Raw genomic sequence first — 20,905 nt, forward strand, 5'->3', positions numbered from 1 at the left:
GGTACGGAGTGCCTCAAGGGTCAGTGCTTGGACCTTTACTGTTTATACTAATGATTAATGACCTGCCCTTATTCATAAATTCTCATACAATATTGTATGCTGATGACACAACTTTTCTACATAGAAGCTCTGATCTAGGTACACTGAAAACACTGACCGAAAATACCCTTGCTCAGTCCTCATTATGGTTCAAAGCTAATGGCTTCTTGCTAAATGAAAACAAAACCCAGACACTTTACTTTAGCCTCAAAGAGATTCCTAACTACCAGGAATTAGAAACTGTTAAATTTTTAGGTGTTACTATTGACAATAAATTGACATGGGAACCACACATTAAAAATATATTGGCCAGGCTTTTAAGAGTTATTTATCTAATTAGAAATTTAAAAAGACATGTTCCCAATGACTATGTGAGATCAGCATATTTTGCCTTCTTCCAAAGCATCATCTCTTATGGAATTTTACTGTGGGGTAGTAGCTGTCATGTAAATGACATTTTACTTTTACAGAAGAAAGTAATAAGAATAATAATGTATTCTGATAACACAGGACATTGTAAACCTCTGTTTATTAAATTGCAGTGTCTTACAGTAGTAAACTTATTCATCTACAATGTTTTAATGTACATTAGAAACAATGTGTCTAATTTTGTGTTGAGAAGTGATATTCATAGCCATAATACTAGAAACAGAACATCTGTAGACATACCATATCATAGATTATCAAAATCGCATAACTCTTACCTAGTTCTTGGACTAAGGATGTTTAATAGACTAAGTGCTGACTTTAAAGAACTGCCTGTAAATATCTTTAAAGCTAAATTATACAAGCTACTAGTGAACAATCCGTTTTACACCATTGATGAATTCTTTGAAGATGAAAATACTGTATTCTAACGTGTACCTGTTTTATGTAAACCAATTTACATCGATATAGTAGTTTATGTAGAAATATATGCTCTTGACTGTGTCTATTGCTGTAATCAGCTGAACGACAATAAAATTATTATTATTATTATTATTATTATGGTATAAATTTCTGGAAAACTTTGGAAAATTTTTTAAATTACAAAAGATAAAAATGAAAATGAATAAGGGAGCTCACTGGCCTGAATGATTTAGAGAGATCATGGCTATGCCCTGTCAGTATATTTTCCAAACATCAGTGTATATCAAGAAAAATGTACATCACTATACCACAAATACCTGTACACACAAACCCAACACAGGAACCAGTGCAATTAGAAAGCAAACACAAAGTGAGAGCTCAAAACAGTATTGAATATTAGGGATTAAAACTAAAGTACCTCAACAAAAGTTTTTTCACATCTCCTTATAAAATGTTATTACACAGTGAAAGATTATTTAGCATGTTGACTCCCATGAGACCAACAGCAGACTTGGAGAGCCTCATACCTGATGCTGGCCATTGGCAGTCTTTTCTTTTCATCTCATGTAGTAAGTCTCCCCTAATCAGGGTTCTGGACAACTTTGCTAAGCTCTATCCCTTTTCTTAAGCCTTACCAGGCCTTTTCCTTCATCCCTCTTCCATCCCTTCAACAGTTCTTGCAGAAGAAGGAGCCACTGGTTCCGAAAGCTTGCTAATTGAAATATCTTTTACATAGAGGGAAACATTCCATGTGGGAAAAATATATCTAAAAACAAAGATGATGTGACTTACCAAACGAAAGCACTGGCAGGTTGATAGACACACAAACAAACACAAACATACACACAACCTTCAAGCTTTCACAACCAACGATTGCTTCATCAGGAAAGAGGGAAGGAGAGGGAAAGACGAAAGGATGTGGCTTTTAAGGGAGAGGGTAAGGAGTCATTCCAATCCTGGGAGTGGAAAGACTTACCTTAGGGGGGGGGGGGGGGGGAAACAGGTATACACTCGCATACACACACATATCCATCCGCACATACACACACACAAGCAGACATTTGTAAAGGCAAAGAGTTTGGGCAGAGATGTCAGTCGAGGCGGAAGTACAAAGGCAAAGATGTTGTTGAATAACAGGTGAGGTATGAGCAGCGGCAACTTGAAATTAGCGGAGGTTGAGGCCTGGCGGGTAATGAGAAGAGAGGATATACTGAAGGGCAAGTTCCCATCTCTGGAGTTCTGACAGGTTGGTGTTAGTGGGGAGTATCCAGATAACCCGGACTGTGTAACACTGTGCCAAGATGTGCTGGCCGTGCACCAAGGCATGTTTAGCCACAGGGTGATCCTGATTACCAACAAACACGGTCTGCCTGTGTCCATTCATGCGAATGGACAGTTTGTTGCTGGTCATTCCCACATAAAAAGCTTCACAGTGTGGGCAGGTCAGTTGGTAAATCACGTGGGTGCTTTCACATGTGGCTCTGCCTTTGATCGTGTACACCTTCCGGGTTACAGGACTGGAGTAGGTGGTGGTGGGAGAGTGCATGGGACAGGTTTTACACCGGGGGCGGTTACAAGGGTAGGAGCCAGAGGGTAGGGAAGGTGGTTTGGGGATTTCATAGCGATGAACTAAGAGGTTACGAAGGTTAGGTGGGCGGCAGAAAGAAACTCTTGGTGGAGTGGGGAGGATTTCATGAAGGATGGATCTCATTTCGGGGCAGGATTTGAGGAAGTCGTATCCCTGCTGGAGAGCCACATTCAGAGTCTGATCCAGTCCCGGAAAGTATCCTGTCACAAGTGGGGCACTTTTGGGGTTCTTCTGTGGGAGGTTCTGGGTTTGAGGAGATGAGGAAGTGGCTCTGGTTATTTGCTTCTGTACCAGGTCGGTCGGGAGGGTAGTTGCGGGATGCAAAAGCTGTTTTCAGGTTGTTGGTGTAATGGTTCAGGGATTCCGGACTGGAGCAGATTCGTTTGCCACGAAGACCTAGGCTGTAGGGAAGGGACGGTTTGATGTGGAATGGATGGCAGCTGTCATAATGGAGGTACTGTTGTTTGTTGGTGGGTTTGATGTGGACTTTGTATGTAGACTTTCAGACTGAAAGTCTACATACAAAGTCAGACAACACTACATACAAAGTTTGCCAAGGTAACCCCACTCCTGATATCCAGGTGGAGCTTCAAGGAATCCTCAGAACCTTAGGCCCCCTACAAAACCTTTCACCTGACTCCATCAACCTCCTGACCCCACCAACACCCCGCACCCCTACCTTCTACCTTCTTCCTAAAATTCACAAACCCAATCATCCCAGCTGCCCCATTGTAGCTGGTTACCAAGCCCCCACAGAACGTATCTCTGCTTACGTAGATCAACACCTTCAACCCATTACATGCAGTCTCCCATCCTTCATCAAAGACACCAACCACTTTCTCGAACGCCTGGAGTCCTTATCCAATCTGTTACCCCCGGAAACCATCCTTGTAACCATTGATGCCACTTCCTTATACACAAATATTCCGCACGTCCAGGGCCTCGCTGCGTTGGAGCACTTCCTTTCACGCCGATCACCTGCCACCCTACCTAAAACCTCTTTCCTCATTACCTTAGCCAGCTTCATCCTGCCCCACAACTTCTTCACTTTCGAAGGCCAGACATACCAACAATTAAAGGGAACAGCCATGGGTACCAGGATGGCCCCCTCATACGCCAACCTATTTATGGGTTACTTAGAGGAAGCCTTCTTGGTTACCCAGACCTGCCAACACAAAGTTTGGTACAGATTTATTGATGACATCTTCATGATCTGGACTCACAGTGAAGAAGAACTCCAGAATTTCCTCTCCAACCTCAACTCCTTTGGTTCCATCAGATCCACCTGGTCCTACTCCAAATCCCATGCCACTTACCTTGACGTTGACCTCCATCTGTCCAATGGCCAACTTCACACGTCCATCCACATCAAACCCACCAACAAACAACAGTACCTCCATTATGACAGCTGCCACCCATTCCACATCAAACGGTCCCTTCCCTACAGCCTAGGTCTTCATGGCAAACGAATCTGCTCCAGTCCGGAATCCCTGAACCATTACATCAACAACCTGAAAACAGCTTTCGCATCCCGCAACTATCCTCCCGACCTGGAACAGAAGCAAATAACCAGAGCCACTTCCTCATCTCCTCAAACCCAGAACCTCCCACAGAAGAACCCCAAAAGTGCCCCACTTGTGACAGGATACTTTCTGGGACTGGATCAGACTCTGAATGTGGCTCTCCAGCAGGGATACGACTTCCTCAAATCCTGCCCTGAAATGAGATCCATCCTTCATGAAATCCTCCGCACTCCACCAAGAGTGTCTTTCCGCCGTCCACCTAACCTTCGTAATCTCTTAGTTCATCCCTATGAAATCCCCAAACCACCTTCCCTACCCTCTGGCTCCTACCCTTGTAACAGCCCCCGGTGTAAAACCTGTCCCATGCACCCTCCCACCACCACCTACTCCAGTCCTGTAACCCGGAAGGTGTACACGATCAAAGGCAGAGCCACGTGTGAAAGCACCCACGTGATTTACCAACTGACCTGCCTACACTGTGAAGCTTTCTATGTGGGAATAACCAGCAACAAACTGTCCATTCGCATGAATGGACACAGGCAGACAGTGTTTGTTGGTAATGAGGATCACCCTGTGGCTAAACATGCCTTGGTGCACGGCCAGCACATCTTGGCACAGTGTTACACCGTCCGGGTTATCTGGATACTTCCCACTGACACCAACCTATCAGAACTCCAGAGATGGGAACTTGCCCTTCAATATATCCTCTCTTCCCGTTACACACCTGGCCTAAACCTCCGCAAATTTCAAGTTGCCGCCCCTCGTGCATAACTTGTCACTCAACATCATCTTTGACTCTGTACTTCCGCCTCGACTGACATCTCTGCCTAAACTCTTTGCCTTTTCAATGTCTGCTTGTGTCTGTATATGTGCAGATGGATGTGTGTGTGTGTGTGTGTGTGTGTGTGTGTGTGTGTGTGTATACCTGTCCCTTTTTGCCCCTAACGTAAGTCTTTCCGCTCCCGGGATTGGAATGACTCCTTACCCTCTCCCTTAAAACCCACATCCTTTTGTCTTTCCCTCTCCTTCCTTCTTTCCTGACGATGCAACCTTGGGCTGCGAAAGCTTGAAATTTGTGTGTGTGTTTGTGCGTTTTTTATTGTCTCCTATCAACATACCAACGCTTTTGTTTGGTAAGTAACAGCATCTTTATTTTAAATATATATATATGTCACTTATCTGTGTATCTAAATGTAATTACTTGTTATGTGTATCTACCTGGTGAATTCCATATCATGATCAATGGGTGATAAATAAATATGAATATGAAGATGTGGAAAAGGGTTTTTGAGAGAGGTTGGTTGTAAAGCATCATTCTTTAGCTGCATCTGGAAAAAAAATCTCTAGGCACTTTGTATTTTGAGTGTGAGAATAATATATGACTCACGACTTTTTCTGGGATATTATCACAATCACTAAAAGGGAATCACAGTGTGATGTTGATGTAGATTTTAGACATTGTACCTACAGTCCTCACATGTCTTACGTTACAGTAGCTGACAGATCTAGTCCAAAATTTGACACGCATTCCAGTGGTAGCACTGTTCTTACATGAATAATTGTGTAATTTGGTAAAACAGCTAAGTGCACAAATAGCATAAATGCAGGATAAATAAAGCATGTATCTGCATAAACTTAAAATTCATATGTGTTGTATGGAATTGGTTGATGTCAGCAACAGTACTATAAATATAATGTTTACTGCTTCAGTCCATTTCTACTAATTTTAAACATAACATGTTTCAGCAACATGCTACATCATCAGATGCTTTACAGTTACATGCACATTAGTCCGAAGTGTGATGAGGTTTATTTGCTGGGTGTGTCAGTGAGGTTACATACTGAAATTAAACCCTGTACAGAAAAATCAATTTATTTCAGTGAGTACCGTATATGAGTTGCATGTTTAAATCATTCATTGATGTCCTACTTTTGATGGATATGTATTTGTCTGGCACAAAGAGCATAGCAATAAACACAACACCATCGCTTGACACTTTCACATTTGGAATGTAAACAATTGAATGTAAAAGTCTTGAGTGATGGTGATGTGTTTACTGCTGTACTCTGTGTGCCAGACAAATACATATACAATAAAAATGTAAGGGCATCAATGAATGGTTTATACATACAACTTGTTCAAGCTATACATTAAATAAATTGTCTTACTGTACAGAGTTACATTTCAGTAAGTAACCTCACCCATCAAATAAATGTTATCACATTTAAGACTTACACACACACACACACACACACACACACACACACACACACACACACAAAGCACATGGTGATGGGAGCATGCTGCAGAAACAGCTTGGGCTGATAAATATTTGTGAAAAATGACAGAAGCAGTGGAAATAATTTCATAAATACATCTGCTTAATATTTTGATAACAGAAATTTCATGACTGTGTTGTAAACATGCATGATGTTTCAAAATTACGACGACAAACTTTGAAGATATGTAGAAGGTGTCTTGAAGAACAAAATGAGGATAAGAACACATGCCCAAAAATGTCATCCAATGATGATACAGAACATAAAGTTACAGGTATCGGCACCTGCCTCTGGGCCTCTCCTCTGACAGCAGGCATGACTTTGTACGCAAACAGACCATGAGCAGAACATCTTGCTATCTACCTGACAGCAGTCTGGACATTAGATGGTGCTGTTTCTAATTAGAAATCTATGTTATTTAACGTGACTGTTGCTACTTATTCCACTTCTGTGGAGGCGAAAATGATACTTTAACATAAAGCTTAGTTTCTATGTCTTACCTCCTGTTTTAAATTTATAAATAATCATTATTATCCTAACAACTTACCAAAAGATGAAATTGTAAATCAGAACAACAAAGATTGTCCCAAAAATTGACAGTAGGAGTGATCCAATAAAAAGTGAAGTCCAATAATGGCTATGCAACCACAGCTGTAAATAAAGTAAGTCTAATTAATACCTGTATAAAAGAACTATGTAGAAAGGTTATTCAGTAGTTGTTTAAGTGGAATAGACATTTACCTTAAGGTTGCAGACGACCATTACATTATGAAAAATTATTGTTCCAAAGCCAGCAAAATCAACTGGGCTACTGTCATATAGAAGCACTGGATTTGATGCCAGTAACAGCCATGGCAAGAAATAAGCAACCACTGAATGCCATATTCCTGCAAAGTAGAGAAATTTACTTTCTGTAGGCATTGCCAATGCATCAAATTCCTAACACAGCCACTGTTAACAAATGTAAAATGCAAATTTCAAAACTTTTAATGGATAAATACAGTCAGCTGTTCTCAACAGCTGTTAATATTATGATACTACAGATATTGACATCACAAAATTCATATGATGATCATAGTGACATTCTGCCACTAAATGTATACACAACCAAACAGTATTATGAGAGGAGACAACTATTCACAGTGCAAAGGAAGCACAGGAGAATGTGAAGCCACATAAACAAGCGGTGACTATTGCAACACAACTTCGGAACTTATAATTTTCAATTTTCTGCCTGTCTTCTTCACTGAATCATTATTTCAGATGGAGCAAGTGAGATGAATGTGTAAGTCGAGGAAAATGCAGTGCTAGATACAATAAGAAGGAGAGGAAGAGAAAGTAGGAAGGGCAGCAATACATGGGTAGAGACATTTCCAACTGTAGACTTGAGTAGTCACTTACATAAATGCAATGAACTATGAGATAAAAGGCAAGGTCAATGGAGGCTATCAAGAAAACAGTGTGGAGGAAAATACAGCACACACAATATGAGAAGAGGCATAAAGAAGGAAGGTTAACATTTAAAGTCACATCAAAGTTGACGTCATTAGTGATAGGACACAAGCTTAGACTGAATGAAATAAGAGTGGTGGACAGCTATAGCTTATTTAAACATTCACTCTACTGTTTAGCCAAATGGAAAATTGGCCCTCAATACTCAACTGAACTGAGTCCTATGCATTAACTTCTCCACCAACCTACTTGGTGTGAGATAAGAAATAGAATGAGATTGCACATTAGCTATAATTAAAGAAGGAGTGGGAAGAAATATGAAACTGGTGGGGAGAGGGACGGAAATGAAATGGAAATAGGAGCAGAGTATTTTGGAGGAGAGGAACTAAGACTAGTGTGTGTGAGTTGTAAAAGCAGCCACTGAAGTTGACTAGTTAGTGTTGATCCACATGTGTTCTCCATCTGTATGGTCAAGCATACCACTGTCCATAGTTTGGTAATAGCCATTCATACATGTAAATAAATTGTGGCCAAGCTCATATAGCAAATGGTGCAGTGGTTGCAACAAAGAATGTGCTAGATGGCTTAGTGCAATAAATAGATCTTACATCAGGTCTCTTTGGAGGATATATGGAAGTGGAGTTGAAGGTAGGAGTTTCATAAGACGGACTAGGATATCTCAAAGGTTGTGCAAGTAATGGAATACCACTTTGGAAGAGACAGGTAGGATTTTTGGGAAAATATTTCTCCGCACAATTTGTAATAAAAGGCAACTGAAGTCACTTTCCTGATCCCGTTTCCAAATACTTCCTGTCCACTTCATTTAGGATTAAGACTCCTCCACACATCTACTTGTAATTAAATTGTTTGTCTATGTGTACATCTCACTCAACCAGTTAATTAAGCTGGGTGTGAGAGTGAAAAAGTCATCAGGAATTCCAGGGTATGAATAAAGTGGACAGCACTGGACTAAATGTTCAATTGTCTGCTCTTCTTGATTACATTCACACACTGGTGAACTGATCCAGCCCCACTTCAGGTACAACAAGAGCAGACAACTGAACATTTAGTCCAACACTGTCCACTTTATTCATACGCTGGAATTCCTGATGACTTGTTCACTCTCACACCCAGCTTAATTAACTGGTTGAAAAACACACACTTTAAGGTTTAATCTTGTCTAATACCATATGTATAAAATCATTTGCCTTATATCAACTGTATATTGTATAAAATCACCATACAATTAAATAAATAAATAAATTACTCTCCTCCTTTGTCACCATCTCACACCATATCCTCTCTTCCGTGCTCTACACTGTCTTCTCAACAGCCCACCTATATTCTGTCCCTACTCCACCATTCCTTTAGCCATGTTCTGCATTCCTGTGTGCAACATGTCTCTACTCCTGCAGCACCAGGTGTAGTTGTCTCTGCTGATGTACTCTTGGCCTTTTCTTATGCAGCCTCTCACTCTTTCTACACCTGAATGTCCCCCTTCTTCCTTGCACATTCCATGTCCACACTGCCATGTCAATTAGAAACAACCATTTACTACATTTGGGCAATCACATCACAGTGTTTCAATCCTTGCTTATGTGGCTGTATGCTGATCAGTGATTCCTCTGTATGTTGAGTGGTGTTCTCTCCCTTGTTCTTGAATGATTAGTTATAGCTTTATCAGAGTATAACCCTAAAAAGTGCTTCTGCTTGAAAACATTAACTACAGTGCAAAAAAATATTAGTTCTAGAAGAAAATAAAACTCTATGTACTGTTCAAATTTAGAAGTCTGTATTAGGAACTTATATAGTATTCATGAAATGTTTGTGTGATTCATTATTTATGGAAAAGAATGAAAAACTTGAGACTGAATCTTTATAGTCCCAATGTTTTGTCTTTAAGATATTCCTTCTCAGGTGGTTTGTCATTTTCTGTTCATTCTCTACCTTACATCTGTATTTCCTTTCTAGCTGCAACTATCCTAGTTGTTGCCAATTATCTCCTTTCTTACTAAAGCCTATTTTGTGTTTTATTTCAATGTAGTTCTGTACCCATATTTTATGGGACAGTGAGTTCATGAACAAAGCTCTGCTGAACTCAGCCACATCCTTGCAGTGCTTCACACACTCAACCATTAAAAATTCTAATATTTCATTATAAAAAGAAATGTATTATCTTACCCAAACATGTCCACTGGAAGAATGTTGACCAAGTCATATACACATTTCTTGAAATTTCTTTATAATAATGTGGGTAGGCAATTAATTTCGTTGATGGACGTGTTTGCTCAAATATACCATATATAAGAATTGGTAATGATGTGCAAATCACATTGAAAATTGTTAAATACAAACTGTCATACAAGGCCTGAAAAATTAATGCCATACATCAATGTTTCATACTGTAATAACATGATATTAAGATATATTAAATAAACATCGAAATTTGAAAAGAAAAATGTTAGACACTTTCAAAACTTTTGTGTGTGTGTGTGTGTGTGTGTGTGTGTGTGTGTTAAGTGTCAACATGCAGTGTACAAATTTGATGTGATCTGTCTCAGGAAAGACAACTACACAGTTGTTAATCAATGCTGCAAACCAATAAGCTAGAAATAAAGGCCCTTACAGAAAAGAAAATTTATTCTGGATAAATGTTCAATGTCCTCCAAATCAAAGAATCATATCCTCCTGGAAGAATATTGTTAAAATCAGCTGGCAATTTTTGTCCTTATAATCCTCAAAGTTTCAGCTGTGAATGCCTATGAATGCAAAACAATAATATTTCTGCATTTTATATTCTGACACTAAATCAACAGTACTACTCTAATGCTTCCAGGAATATGGTGCCCAAACAGAAAGACATTAAAATTTGTTTCAAAGTAAGGAAAATAGATTGGGAAGCATACAATATGATGAAAAGTGTGCCGGGTAATGGTAGACAGTCTCGCCAGTATTTGTCAGTGGTGTTCCCCATAAGACAGTAGGAATGCTACAAAAGTTTCTCCATTGCCATGAATACTGACAACACATAACCCCCAAGAAAACATGAAAAAGGGGTGTTGTAATCTTCATGCCAGATATGTGTTTGAGCAAAGATAGTTGGAAAGCTCCCAATAATACAAAAATGAACTGTGTTTCAATCTTTGAGGATCTGAGCAAATGAAAAGCCTTGTTATGATTCATAAGGCAACTATTATCCAATGGAAGATACTGAAGAGGTAACACTGCACAAGGACCAACAAAAGAGGAACAGGATTTTTGGCCATGCTGAAGTCCTGTTTGTTGAGTATCATAGTTATGCAATTGTTACTGAGCTTAAACTTTGTCCTTACTCAGTGGAAATTTTCATCAAAATTGGTCAGCTCAACAACTGCAGATGAGCAGCTTCCAGTTAATCTATCTTTTTTTCTTTCTTTCTTTTTTTTATCAGGGGTGTTGACTGGTTCGATGCAATCTGCATCAACTTCCTTTTAGAGTCAGAAGAAAAGACAGTTTTAATATAGGCCTCTCATAAATTGCCACAGTGCTGTGTGCTTGATCCAAAGACCCCCAAACAGAAGAAAATACATATGTAAAAGAATAGAGAGGTGACATGGTCAAATTTTGTGTTCAGTTGGAAAGGACTATTTAATAAGAAATTTCTAGCAGTAGGTCAAACAACAAATTCTCATTATCTTAAAGGCCTGGATTATTTATGGTTAGAATTCTTGGAATTCAACTGAATATTAAGGCCAAAACTCATGATTATGTTCCACAACAGTGTCCCTGACCTCAAATGGAAATTTGTATGTAGTTTTGTCAGCCAGAAAAACAATTATAGCCCTTGTCTGTCATATGTGTTCATCTATTTGACTCTAGATTCATGGTAATTCCTGCAACTCAAGCTGATTATGAACTGAGACCATGGTAACATCACACAGGGTATTTACAGGGAATGTACTTGAGTTTTTAAAGAGATCACACAAAAGGAGTTGAGTGGCTTTTACTTAAAAAATTTACATTTAATTAATGAAAAGTTGCTCCATTACCTGAAGATAAAGTTTCAGAACCAGCACCCTCCAAACACAGAGAAACTAATGAAAATTTACATTTATTCAGCTATTTATTGATTCTGTAATAAAAAAAAAGAAATTCTGAATATAGGTAGAGGGCCTGTCTTGTTGCTGTGCTTGTTGCTGCATCAGCATTTCTATATTTATCTGTTCCTGTAATTGTTTGCCAATAATGAAATAGTCCATTACTAGTGTAGGAGTTAGTGATTTTGGCACAAAATGGTCAGTTTTAAAAGTATTTCAATATTCTATCATTTAATTCTGCACACACACACAAACAAACACACACTGATTCCTCTCCAAAATTGCTTCCTACCAGAGTATTTGTTACACATATGAGGGTAAGGTAAAAAGTTCTTGGCCTGGCAGTGAAAACTTTGTTCACATAAGTTTTATCTCTGAAGTGCAATTCTGAAATTCTATAAAATTCTCATAATTGGCTGCTGTAACCTATTCAGTGGCCTTCAATTTGAAAATTTCTTTACATATGGAAATACCTATAAGTTAAACAGTTCTAGATCTGGAGAATAGGGTGGATGTAACATATATTTTAAATCCTTCTCTTTTACCACTGCAGAAGCAATGTTATGGTCATTTGTACTGTCTTGATGAAAGTCCCACCCCATTCACTTTTTTGTCCAGGCCTCTTCTTGCAACTCTCTCTCTTTTTTCCGCCCAGAAGACTTGCTTATTGGTTGGTATTACTGTTTTATCCTTTTACAGTTAACCAGTAAGAAGAATCTATATTGCTTCCCAGGTAGGCGAACTGGTACAGGACTAGTGGCTTCCATCTACTGTTATGACAGTAGTTACATTTTTGTTTTGAAATGGAGGCTCGACATCACATCCACATTAATATCTCAGGGCTGAAAATCTGTTGGATTTTTTTGAAAATGGTCCAAACATTTAAGAGAAAACTGTTTTTAGCCTTTGGTCAGCTTTCAAAAGCGTGACAATTATTTTGCACAAAGCTTTCTCATAATCAACTCTGCATGTCAAATATACTCTTTTTTTGCTATGCTCATAGCCTCAGCTATTCCATAGAGCCTCTATTGACAATTGTTCAATTGTGCACTTTCTTAATGTTTTTAACTGTGATTGCACTTTAGGGATATCGTTTTTGTGGAGTTTTTTGAGGAAAGTTTGGCCTGGTTTCAACTTGGTCATCCATTTTGTAATTTAAAAAATGAAAGAGTAGACTTCATCAACTTAGAATGATTTCTGTTAGTGACAATCCATCAAAAAGTAAGGATTTTGTGACAGTGCAGTGTTCCAGTCCATCTAGTTGAGCGACCGCATAAAAAAAAATTATATCGATCAAGTTAAACACTTGGCTTTCATTACTGTGGAATGTGTACCAACATAATAAGAACAAAACCTCACTGATATCAATATCAGGTTGAGAACTTTTCACTTTGCCTCATATCAAACTTTAGTAATGTGTGAATTCGTGTTTCTGTAAATTAGCATATCAGCCTGGACTGTCATTGTAACATAATAATTCAGGTGTAGCTGTCAAACCACTTTTGTTTTTTAAAAAAGATAAAAGCCTTTTGTGACACATTTAAGTATGGCATGAATTACTTTAAATCATTACCTGTGTTGAATATAGGCAGTGGAACTGGAAAAAGACTTGCGGTGTGATGAAAAATATGTTTTTGTAAAAGAAGTACAGTACAAGTGTTGATATGCGCTCATAATACCAGTGGCCATGCACAAGAAGAGTGCGTCTCAGAAATCTGAATCGTGCAAATGCAAAATCTGAACACCTTACAGCTTGTCGACCTTCTTTTCCCACTATTCCTGAAAGAAAAAAATTATGCCTATATTAAAAGTAATATGCCTATGGGAAAAGTAATACAAAATACTGTAGTAGTGTACTGGGGCTAAAAAATAAGTGGCACGAAATACAATGTCAGGAAAATTACAGAACAAGAACTTAATTACAAGACATTTGGCGGCATACAACAGTATCCACAAGATATAATTAGGAAAGTTCTAAAACTGAAGATAAAACATTTAAAAAATTAATAAAACTGGAGAAACTCTTCTACATCAAAATAACTAACAGGAGAAAGAATGGAAAATCCAGGATATTGTAACAGGAGAAAGAGATACAGTTAGCTGCCACACCTGCTTTTCAGCACCATGAGGTTGTTCAAAAGCTCCATTACCAGTTTGTCCCATTACTTAGAAAGAGTTTTGTAGATGTCTATAACACTCCTTGATGGTTGCTAATGTGACACAGTTTGTCTCCTGAATGCATCTCTGTGATGTATGTTACTAAACGTCTAACCTGGATAATGTGCCTGTTGCAGGCTGCATATCTAATGGCTTCCAGGGGGAAGAAAAGTTTGATTTTCAATATCTCAAACAGTTATTGACTGAATTTAAAGAATTAAAATGCTGTCATAATCTACTCATTAAGAGCTATAATCTAATGTCAAAATTTCAGCACAATAAGTTAAGTATTATGGTTAAAAACTGTATAAATGTTGATACAGCATTAATTTTGTGTGTAAATTACCCAAACTATTCTAATCCAGTGCTTGAGAATGAGGGCATTAAGTGACTTCCAACAAACTTTATAAATAACTCCAATCCTTCACAAAACTTTCTCTGACTGACACTCTCCACAAAATGATGAAAGCACAAAAGCTTATCGCTTACTACATTTTTGCTGTTCTTGCTGTAAAATCACAGCATCAGGCCTGACATTTTAATTTATTGCTTCTTTACTACTACATGTACAACTACATACTTACTCTGCAAGTCACCATATGGGGTATGGCAGAATGCGGCTTTACCACTACTAGTCATTTTCTTCTCTGTTTCACTCGCAAATGGAGCAAGAGATAAACAACTGTCAATATGCCTCCATAGAAGCCATAGTTTCTCTTATCTTATTTTCATGGTCCTTAGGAGAAATGTAAATTGATGGCAGCAGAATCATTCTGTAGTCAGCCGCAAATGCTGGTTCTATAAATGTTATGAATAGAGTTTCACGAAAATTGCTGTTGCCTCCAGGAATTCCCATTTGAGTTCAAAAAGTGTGTCCATAATTCTCACATGTTGACTGAACCTGCCAGTAACAAATCTAGCAGCATGACTCTGCATTGTTTCAGTGTCTCCATTTAGTCTGACCTGGTAGGGATTCCAAACACTTGAGCAGTACTTACAAACAGCCCATACTAGTGCTCTGTAGGAGGTCTCCTTTATAGATGAGCACAGTTAACCATTCACCTTTCCTACTGTTGATCTTATGTGCTTGTTCCATTTCATATTGGTTTGCAGTGTTACACCTAGAGGCTGTATTACACGGCAGCACATCACATTACTAATACTGTATTTGAGTACTACAAGATTGTTTTTCCTACTCACCTGTATTAACTTGCATTTTTCTACATTCATCATAACAAATAGAAATTCTGTCTACGTCATCTCGAATCCTTCTGTAGTCATTCAACCATGGTACTTTCCCATATACTACACTTTTTCAGACATTATCTACATATATCACTGGACATGTCAGCAAAATTATATCATTGTGCAACACACAGTTCAGGAGATGTGATGGTTTATACATGGAAGTTTGGTTCATTAAGGAATGGTGGTTGGGAGTTTACTGGTACTCTATAACATGAGTGGGGAAACTATGGCCTCTTGGCCAGTCCAGCCCTCAAACATCAATACGGAGGCACATGGATATCATTGAGCTACCTAAACCACAGAAGGTGGAGTGAATTTGTTTTTTATAATTCTTCTTCTGATCTGTATTTCAAAGTTTGCATGGAAGTCACCAACAGTATCAAGATATTTCGTAAAGTGCTTCCATAAAATGTTTTCATTGCATGAATAAACTTATTTCTGAACAGAGGTTTTTGCTGTTAGGGCACAACAATGAAAATACTGTAGGAAAGACACATTAAACAAGAAACCAATGATGCATCTGACATGTGGAATGCAACAGTTTTCTCACAGTGATCTGTTATTTTAATATTTCAATGTGATGGTTGACACAAAAGGGAAAGATTGGACATGTTTTCTGGTGATAAAGCTGTTGTTGCTTGGTTCTTATGAAGACAATGCAGTTTTCAAAGGGCACAATTCCAGGTGTCATCTCATTCTGGGTGCTGCAGTGAACTGCTTGAAGATCAAGAGAGCAAAAGTCATGCCAAATGTTGGTTCATTCAAGTAATAACAACATTTTTCATGAAACAGTACAAAAATGATCCTGACAATAGACACATATAAAAGTATGAGTGACTCACTACTAAGCTTTCGGAACTAATAGTTCCTTTGTCTGTTAAGAGAGAGAGATATGTTAGGGAATTCTTTTCGTATCCTCATCCTCACAACAGGTGGGTCTGTCATTCTTGAGCATAAGTAATCTGCCATTCCTTTCAAACCTGCTCCAACTTATTCATATATTCTCCCTGACAAATGAACTATTAGTTCTGAAAGCTAGGTAGTGTGTTCCTATTCTTTTTATATGTGTCTACAGACAGCAGTATACATTTCATCCCCTCAAATTAATTTCTGGCTAGAAATTCTGTCTCATAATCAGCTGAATTATTCTTTGATTAAAAAAATGATCATGTAACTACAAAAGCTAGTTTTGTTGTTACATTTAATATTGCAAAATAAACAAGTTGTTTAAATACACACATAAGTATCACGTGGCTCCACTTGATAAAATTTGTTAAGAGAGTGTGGGAGCTATGAGAAGAATGGCAAAAATATTCCTACCTAAGAATTATTGTATGGCATGGGCAAGTTTGAAAAGAAATATAATAAAATGTCAACTTTTCTGAATTTGAACACAATGATGATTGGTGACTATGAAGTAGTTAAGTAGTGCATAAAGTTGAGTGGTCTGCACAATGAGTTTTTGTGCCATTTCAGAGGTCCAGAAAATTGGAAAGTAAGTTCAAAATATTCTCAAGTATGTTCATTGTAAACATGAAACATGTATGAGAAAATCTGCAATTTGAGCTGTTTACAGTTCAACAGTGTGCTTAAAGCTTCCTTTAATCCTGGTAAATCTTCCAGGTTGTATAGCCATGCTTCATGAGACATTTCCCTTCTTAACGACCACACAACCCAGAAGATTTACCAGCAGCTAAAACATCTGATCATGAAAGCCTACATTGTACAATCCCTTTAATTCTGAAAATATCAGTGACTCCTTCAAATTGCTAAGCAGTGTCACATATCCAAACTTGAAGGATTTTGACAGGGGAATATGGTGATGTTGCACCCCCATATATGTGTGAACCGATATTTTTGATCATAAAGCAATGTAAGCATGAACTGCATTTGTGTATGATGGCCAGTCATATTCAGATGCATCAGAAATCCAAAGAGATTTGGATGAGTTCATGTGTGAATTCGAACACTGACATTAAACTTGATATATATACATTTGTCTTCAGTTTTGTTTAAGTTTGTTCTATATTCACAAGATGTGGAAGATGGACAGTTACTAACATGGATATGTACAGGTGTCCTCATCTAATAGCCTCTTCTGAGATGCTTTAGGTAGAAGTATGTCATCAGCCCAAGCTGCCTACTTCTCTTAGAATCTAGCTTCCTTCTTTGAAGACAGAGCCTTGACAGAGTTTTACATACACTTTCATAACATTTTCCTCCCTGACTGGCATGAGCTCCCTCTCTGTAGCTTGATCCTCGGCATGGCTTGGCTACTGGCCCACTGCATAACCAAGAACTCTGGAACTGGCACAAAAAGAGAAAAGTCTACCCATCCCTGCTCTATCGGACTGAGAACAGCAGACCATGCTGGCCAGTGTACTGTATTTACTCGAATCTAAGCTGCACTTTTTTTCCAGTTTTTGTAATCCAAAAAACCGCCTGCGGCTTAGAATCGAGTGCAAAGTAAGCGGAAGTTCTGAAAAATGTTGGTAGGTGCTGCCACAACTAACTTCTGCCGTCGAATAAATGTAGCGCTACACAGGCATGCTTTGCAGGCACAAAGGTAAATACCTGCGCCACAACCTCTGTGTCATTAAAAAAAAAAAAAAAAAGTGGAAGACAAGCTTTTTTCTCCGCCTCGAGTTTCGACCACTGCATTTTCATACATTATCCAACGAAGTAAATACAAATTCTGTATTGTTCATCTTCGAATGTAGCAGCATTTCAATGTACTATGAAAATCTGACTGGCAAGACTGTTTGGGACGTTTGTCAATATGGCCAACTCTACATTCTGAATTTGTTCCTACCTGTGAGAAGAGATGGTTGCTGATAGGAACTTTTATGAATTGTGAATCACATGCAGTGTTCTCCTCACCATAAGATTAATACGAATATAAACATTTTGCCATGTATTGTTTCGTGTTTGCTGCTATCTCATTTAAATCCTGTCTGCCTAATAAACTAGAGTGAGACAACAGCAAATATAGAATACATATCATGTCATGTTTATATTCATATTATTATGCCTAATAGTGATACAGTCAGAAATGAAGCACGACAATTGACTAGAGTTTTAAATCTAAGATGACTCTAATTTCTGAGCGGAATGTAATGTACTAAAGAGACGTCTGCAAAGATTTTCAAACAGAGAAAAATTTTCACTAAACTCTCATTCAGAACATCTTCTATCATACGCAGTCTATCATTTGGTTTTTGTTGATCATTATCAAAGAAAGCAGCAGTGTGAGTAACAACAAATAGCAGTCTCTTGCCATTGTTTCGCCAATGAGACGATTCCTCTCTCTTTTATTTATTGTAAGCAGCAGTAGTGCGCACAAAAGCAAGCCATGCCGCGAGCGGCGACAGGCCGTAAACACTCATTATCAGAATGCGACAAACAGTGCAGGACACAGTACAGTAATGCATTTTCAGCTTAGAGTGACGTAAACACCTATAACAAAGAGAACAGCACTTATCAGATCAAAGAAAAATAAGCAATCGATTCAAACAGGACGAAGCACGTGAAAAAGGAAGGGTACCCGTATAAATATGGATAGAGCGCCTGACGCATAGCAATGGCTACCTGGTAAAGCTTAACTGCTAAGCTCATGACTCGAACGAAACTACTGTAGCTGTATCATCATTCATTTGACCTAAATTGTGCCTCATATTACAGTAGACCAACTTTGTTTCGATATGGAGGTGCAGCCTAAAACTTTTCTCTCCCCCTGAATTTTGAGTCTCAAATTTCAGGTGCAGCTTAGATTCGGGAAAATTTTTTTTCCTTGATTTCGAGTCTCATTTTTCAGGTGCGGCTTAGATTCGAGTGCGGCTTAGATTCTAGTAAATACGGTATATGGCAGATATCTTCATATGTGAAAATTCATTTATCAGTACTGCTTTGTAGGGATGGGGATTATCATCCCTTAAAAGAAGGCTTGAGCTGTACGAAATTATGAAAAGTTGCATGTGTAAATGCATTAATTCATATCAGTAGCTCCATGCATTAAGGGCATGAATGAATTTATCTTTCCACAATGCTGAGAACACACAAAATAACTTGACCCGTACCTTCACAAACAATGTGGTTAGGGAGGGGCAATGGTAATGGTGGCTGCGTTGTGAATGACCATCATGTGTTAAGGAAGGTGCAGTTTAACAGCTGAAGCCTATGCACAAATGCATATCTGACATAATGTGTAAGTTACAGCTAGCAAATCTGCAAATGAGCATATTAACAGGTTATGTGAATATGAGCAATAATTCGACAAATATAGACACTCAAAGTCAACAGTTTCTCACTGGAGTACTTGAAATGAAATAGCCACACATGGTGCTGACAATGTAAAATAAAGAACATATGTCATGTGGAAATTATGAGTCAGCCACATGACAACCTGTTCATCTTTATTAACTAATAAAAATTTCTTTTCCTTTTCCCACATCTTTCCCGAAGTAGTGAAACCTTGCACGTACATGTAGCTATGTTTTCTCCCTCCTTTATCCTCTTTATTGTGCAGCTGGAAGTTTGTGGTTTCTGAAATCCTCTGAAGCACACTTTTAATGGTATTCTTGCTTTCTCGTTTGCCTCTTTGTTTGACATAAATTCAGTGGCATTACACGTAATTACACTTTCCTGATTATGAAGAACTTTGCCTGCCCCTACAGTGCTTGGAGATTGCAGTGCCATGCTATGTAGTAAGAGAAAAGCGACAAGAAGTCTCTGAGTGTGCAGGTCAATGGATGACAGTCAACTTTGGTGACTGCCCCTTTGGATCAAAAGAATGAACTCACCCAGCACTCAGAATGACAAAAACCTTTCTGCGAGGAGCTAGCTTGTTTTGCACGAGACCTCCTAACTCCCACTATCCCTCCAATCAAATGCACAATGAGAATCATTCTGAAATCAGAACCAGAATTCATCTGAGAAGAGTACATTCCTTCATTCATTCATTCATTCGCAGTCACATAGTGATATGCCTGATTTCTCAGTACATGAGTTTGTCTCTGCATTATTATCTCTCTCTCTCTCTCTCTCTCTCTCTCTCTCTCTATCTGTCTCTCTCTCTCCCTCTCCCCTGAGTGGAATGTCTAGCCAAACCAAGGCTTTGGTACACAATTTAGCATGAACCTGCAACTCCTCAAACGACTGTAAGTTTTGCTGGCTATCCTTCCTGCCTTTCTTCCTTCCTCCTGCTTTAGCCTATTAATTCAATGGGGTTAAACTTACTACCAACTCTCCCCCCCCCCCCATCCATGTGTGCTCATTCTTTCTGCATCTAGAACGGTAAAATGTGGTATTATGCTACAAAGTGTTTGCACAATGTGTATCTCAGGCAGGACATGTTTAAAACTAGTTTGGTATTTACCCCTAGGTGGATATGGAAAACTGTCTAAAAACCACATCCAGGTCAGCTGGTACACTGCCAGCCCCATTGTTGATCAGTGTGGCATATTCAATCAGGGCTGGCACATCTCTCAGAGTCCCAGGATGAGGCACTTTAATGGGATCAGCTATCTCGCAAGGTTTGCTGAGTATCTTCCTCTAGAAATAATTGTATTTCATTGTACTGTTAGTGCCAGATGTTGGTCATGTTATGCAGTGGTTAGTTTTGCTCAACCTTATATTAGTCAGTGATGAACATTTATTGCAATTTTTCAGAAATGTCACACAAGCGTTTAAATTAT

At 38.6% G+C, this 20,905-nt stretch overlaps 1 protein-coding gene across 4 annotated transcripts in view; it reads right to left on the bottom strand.

The window, feature by feature from the left end:
* The window catches only part of LOC126457618 (phospholipid-transporting ATPase IF-like), a 650,785-nt gene that overhangs the window by 49,808 nt on the left and 580,072 nt on the right, over positions 1-20,905 (bottom strand). For all 4 annotated transcript variants that reach the window (XM_050094076.1, XM_050094075.1, XM_050094077.1 and 1 more), the window contains 4 exons: positions 13,381-13,586; positions 9,913-10,099; positions 7,021-7,166; positions 6,827-6,930 (listed from right to left, as the gene is read on the bottom strand). In XM_050094076.1, coding sequence (XP_049950033.1) covers positions 6,827-6,930; positions 7,021-7,166; positions 9,913-10,099; positions 13,381-13,586 — 643 coding nt within the window. The remainder of the gene's footprint in view (positions 1-6,826; positions 6,931-7,020; positions 7,167-9,912; positions 10,100-13,380; positions 13,587-20,905) is intronic.

Source organism: Schistocerca serialis, chromosome 2 (assembly GCF_023864345.2).
Source record: "Schistocerca serialis cubense isolate TAMUIC-IGC-003099 chromosome 2, iqSchSeri2.2, whole genome shotgun sequence".
Taxonomy (NCBI): domain Eukaryota; kingdom Metazoa; phylum Arthropoda; class Insecta; order Orthoptera; family Acrididae; genus Schistocerca; species Schistocerca serialis.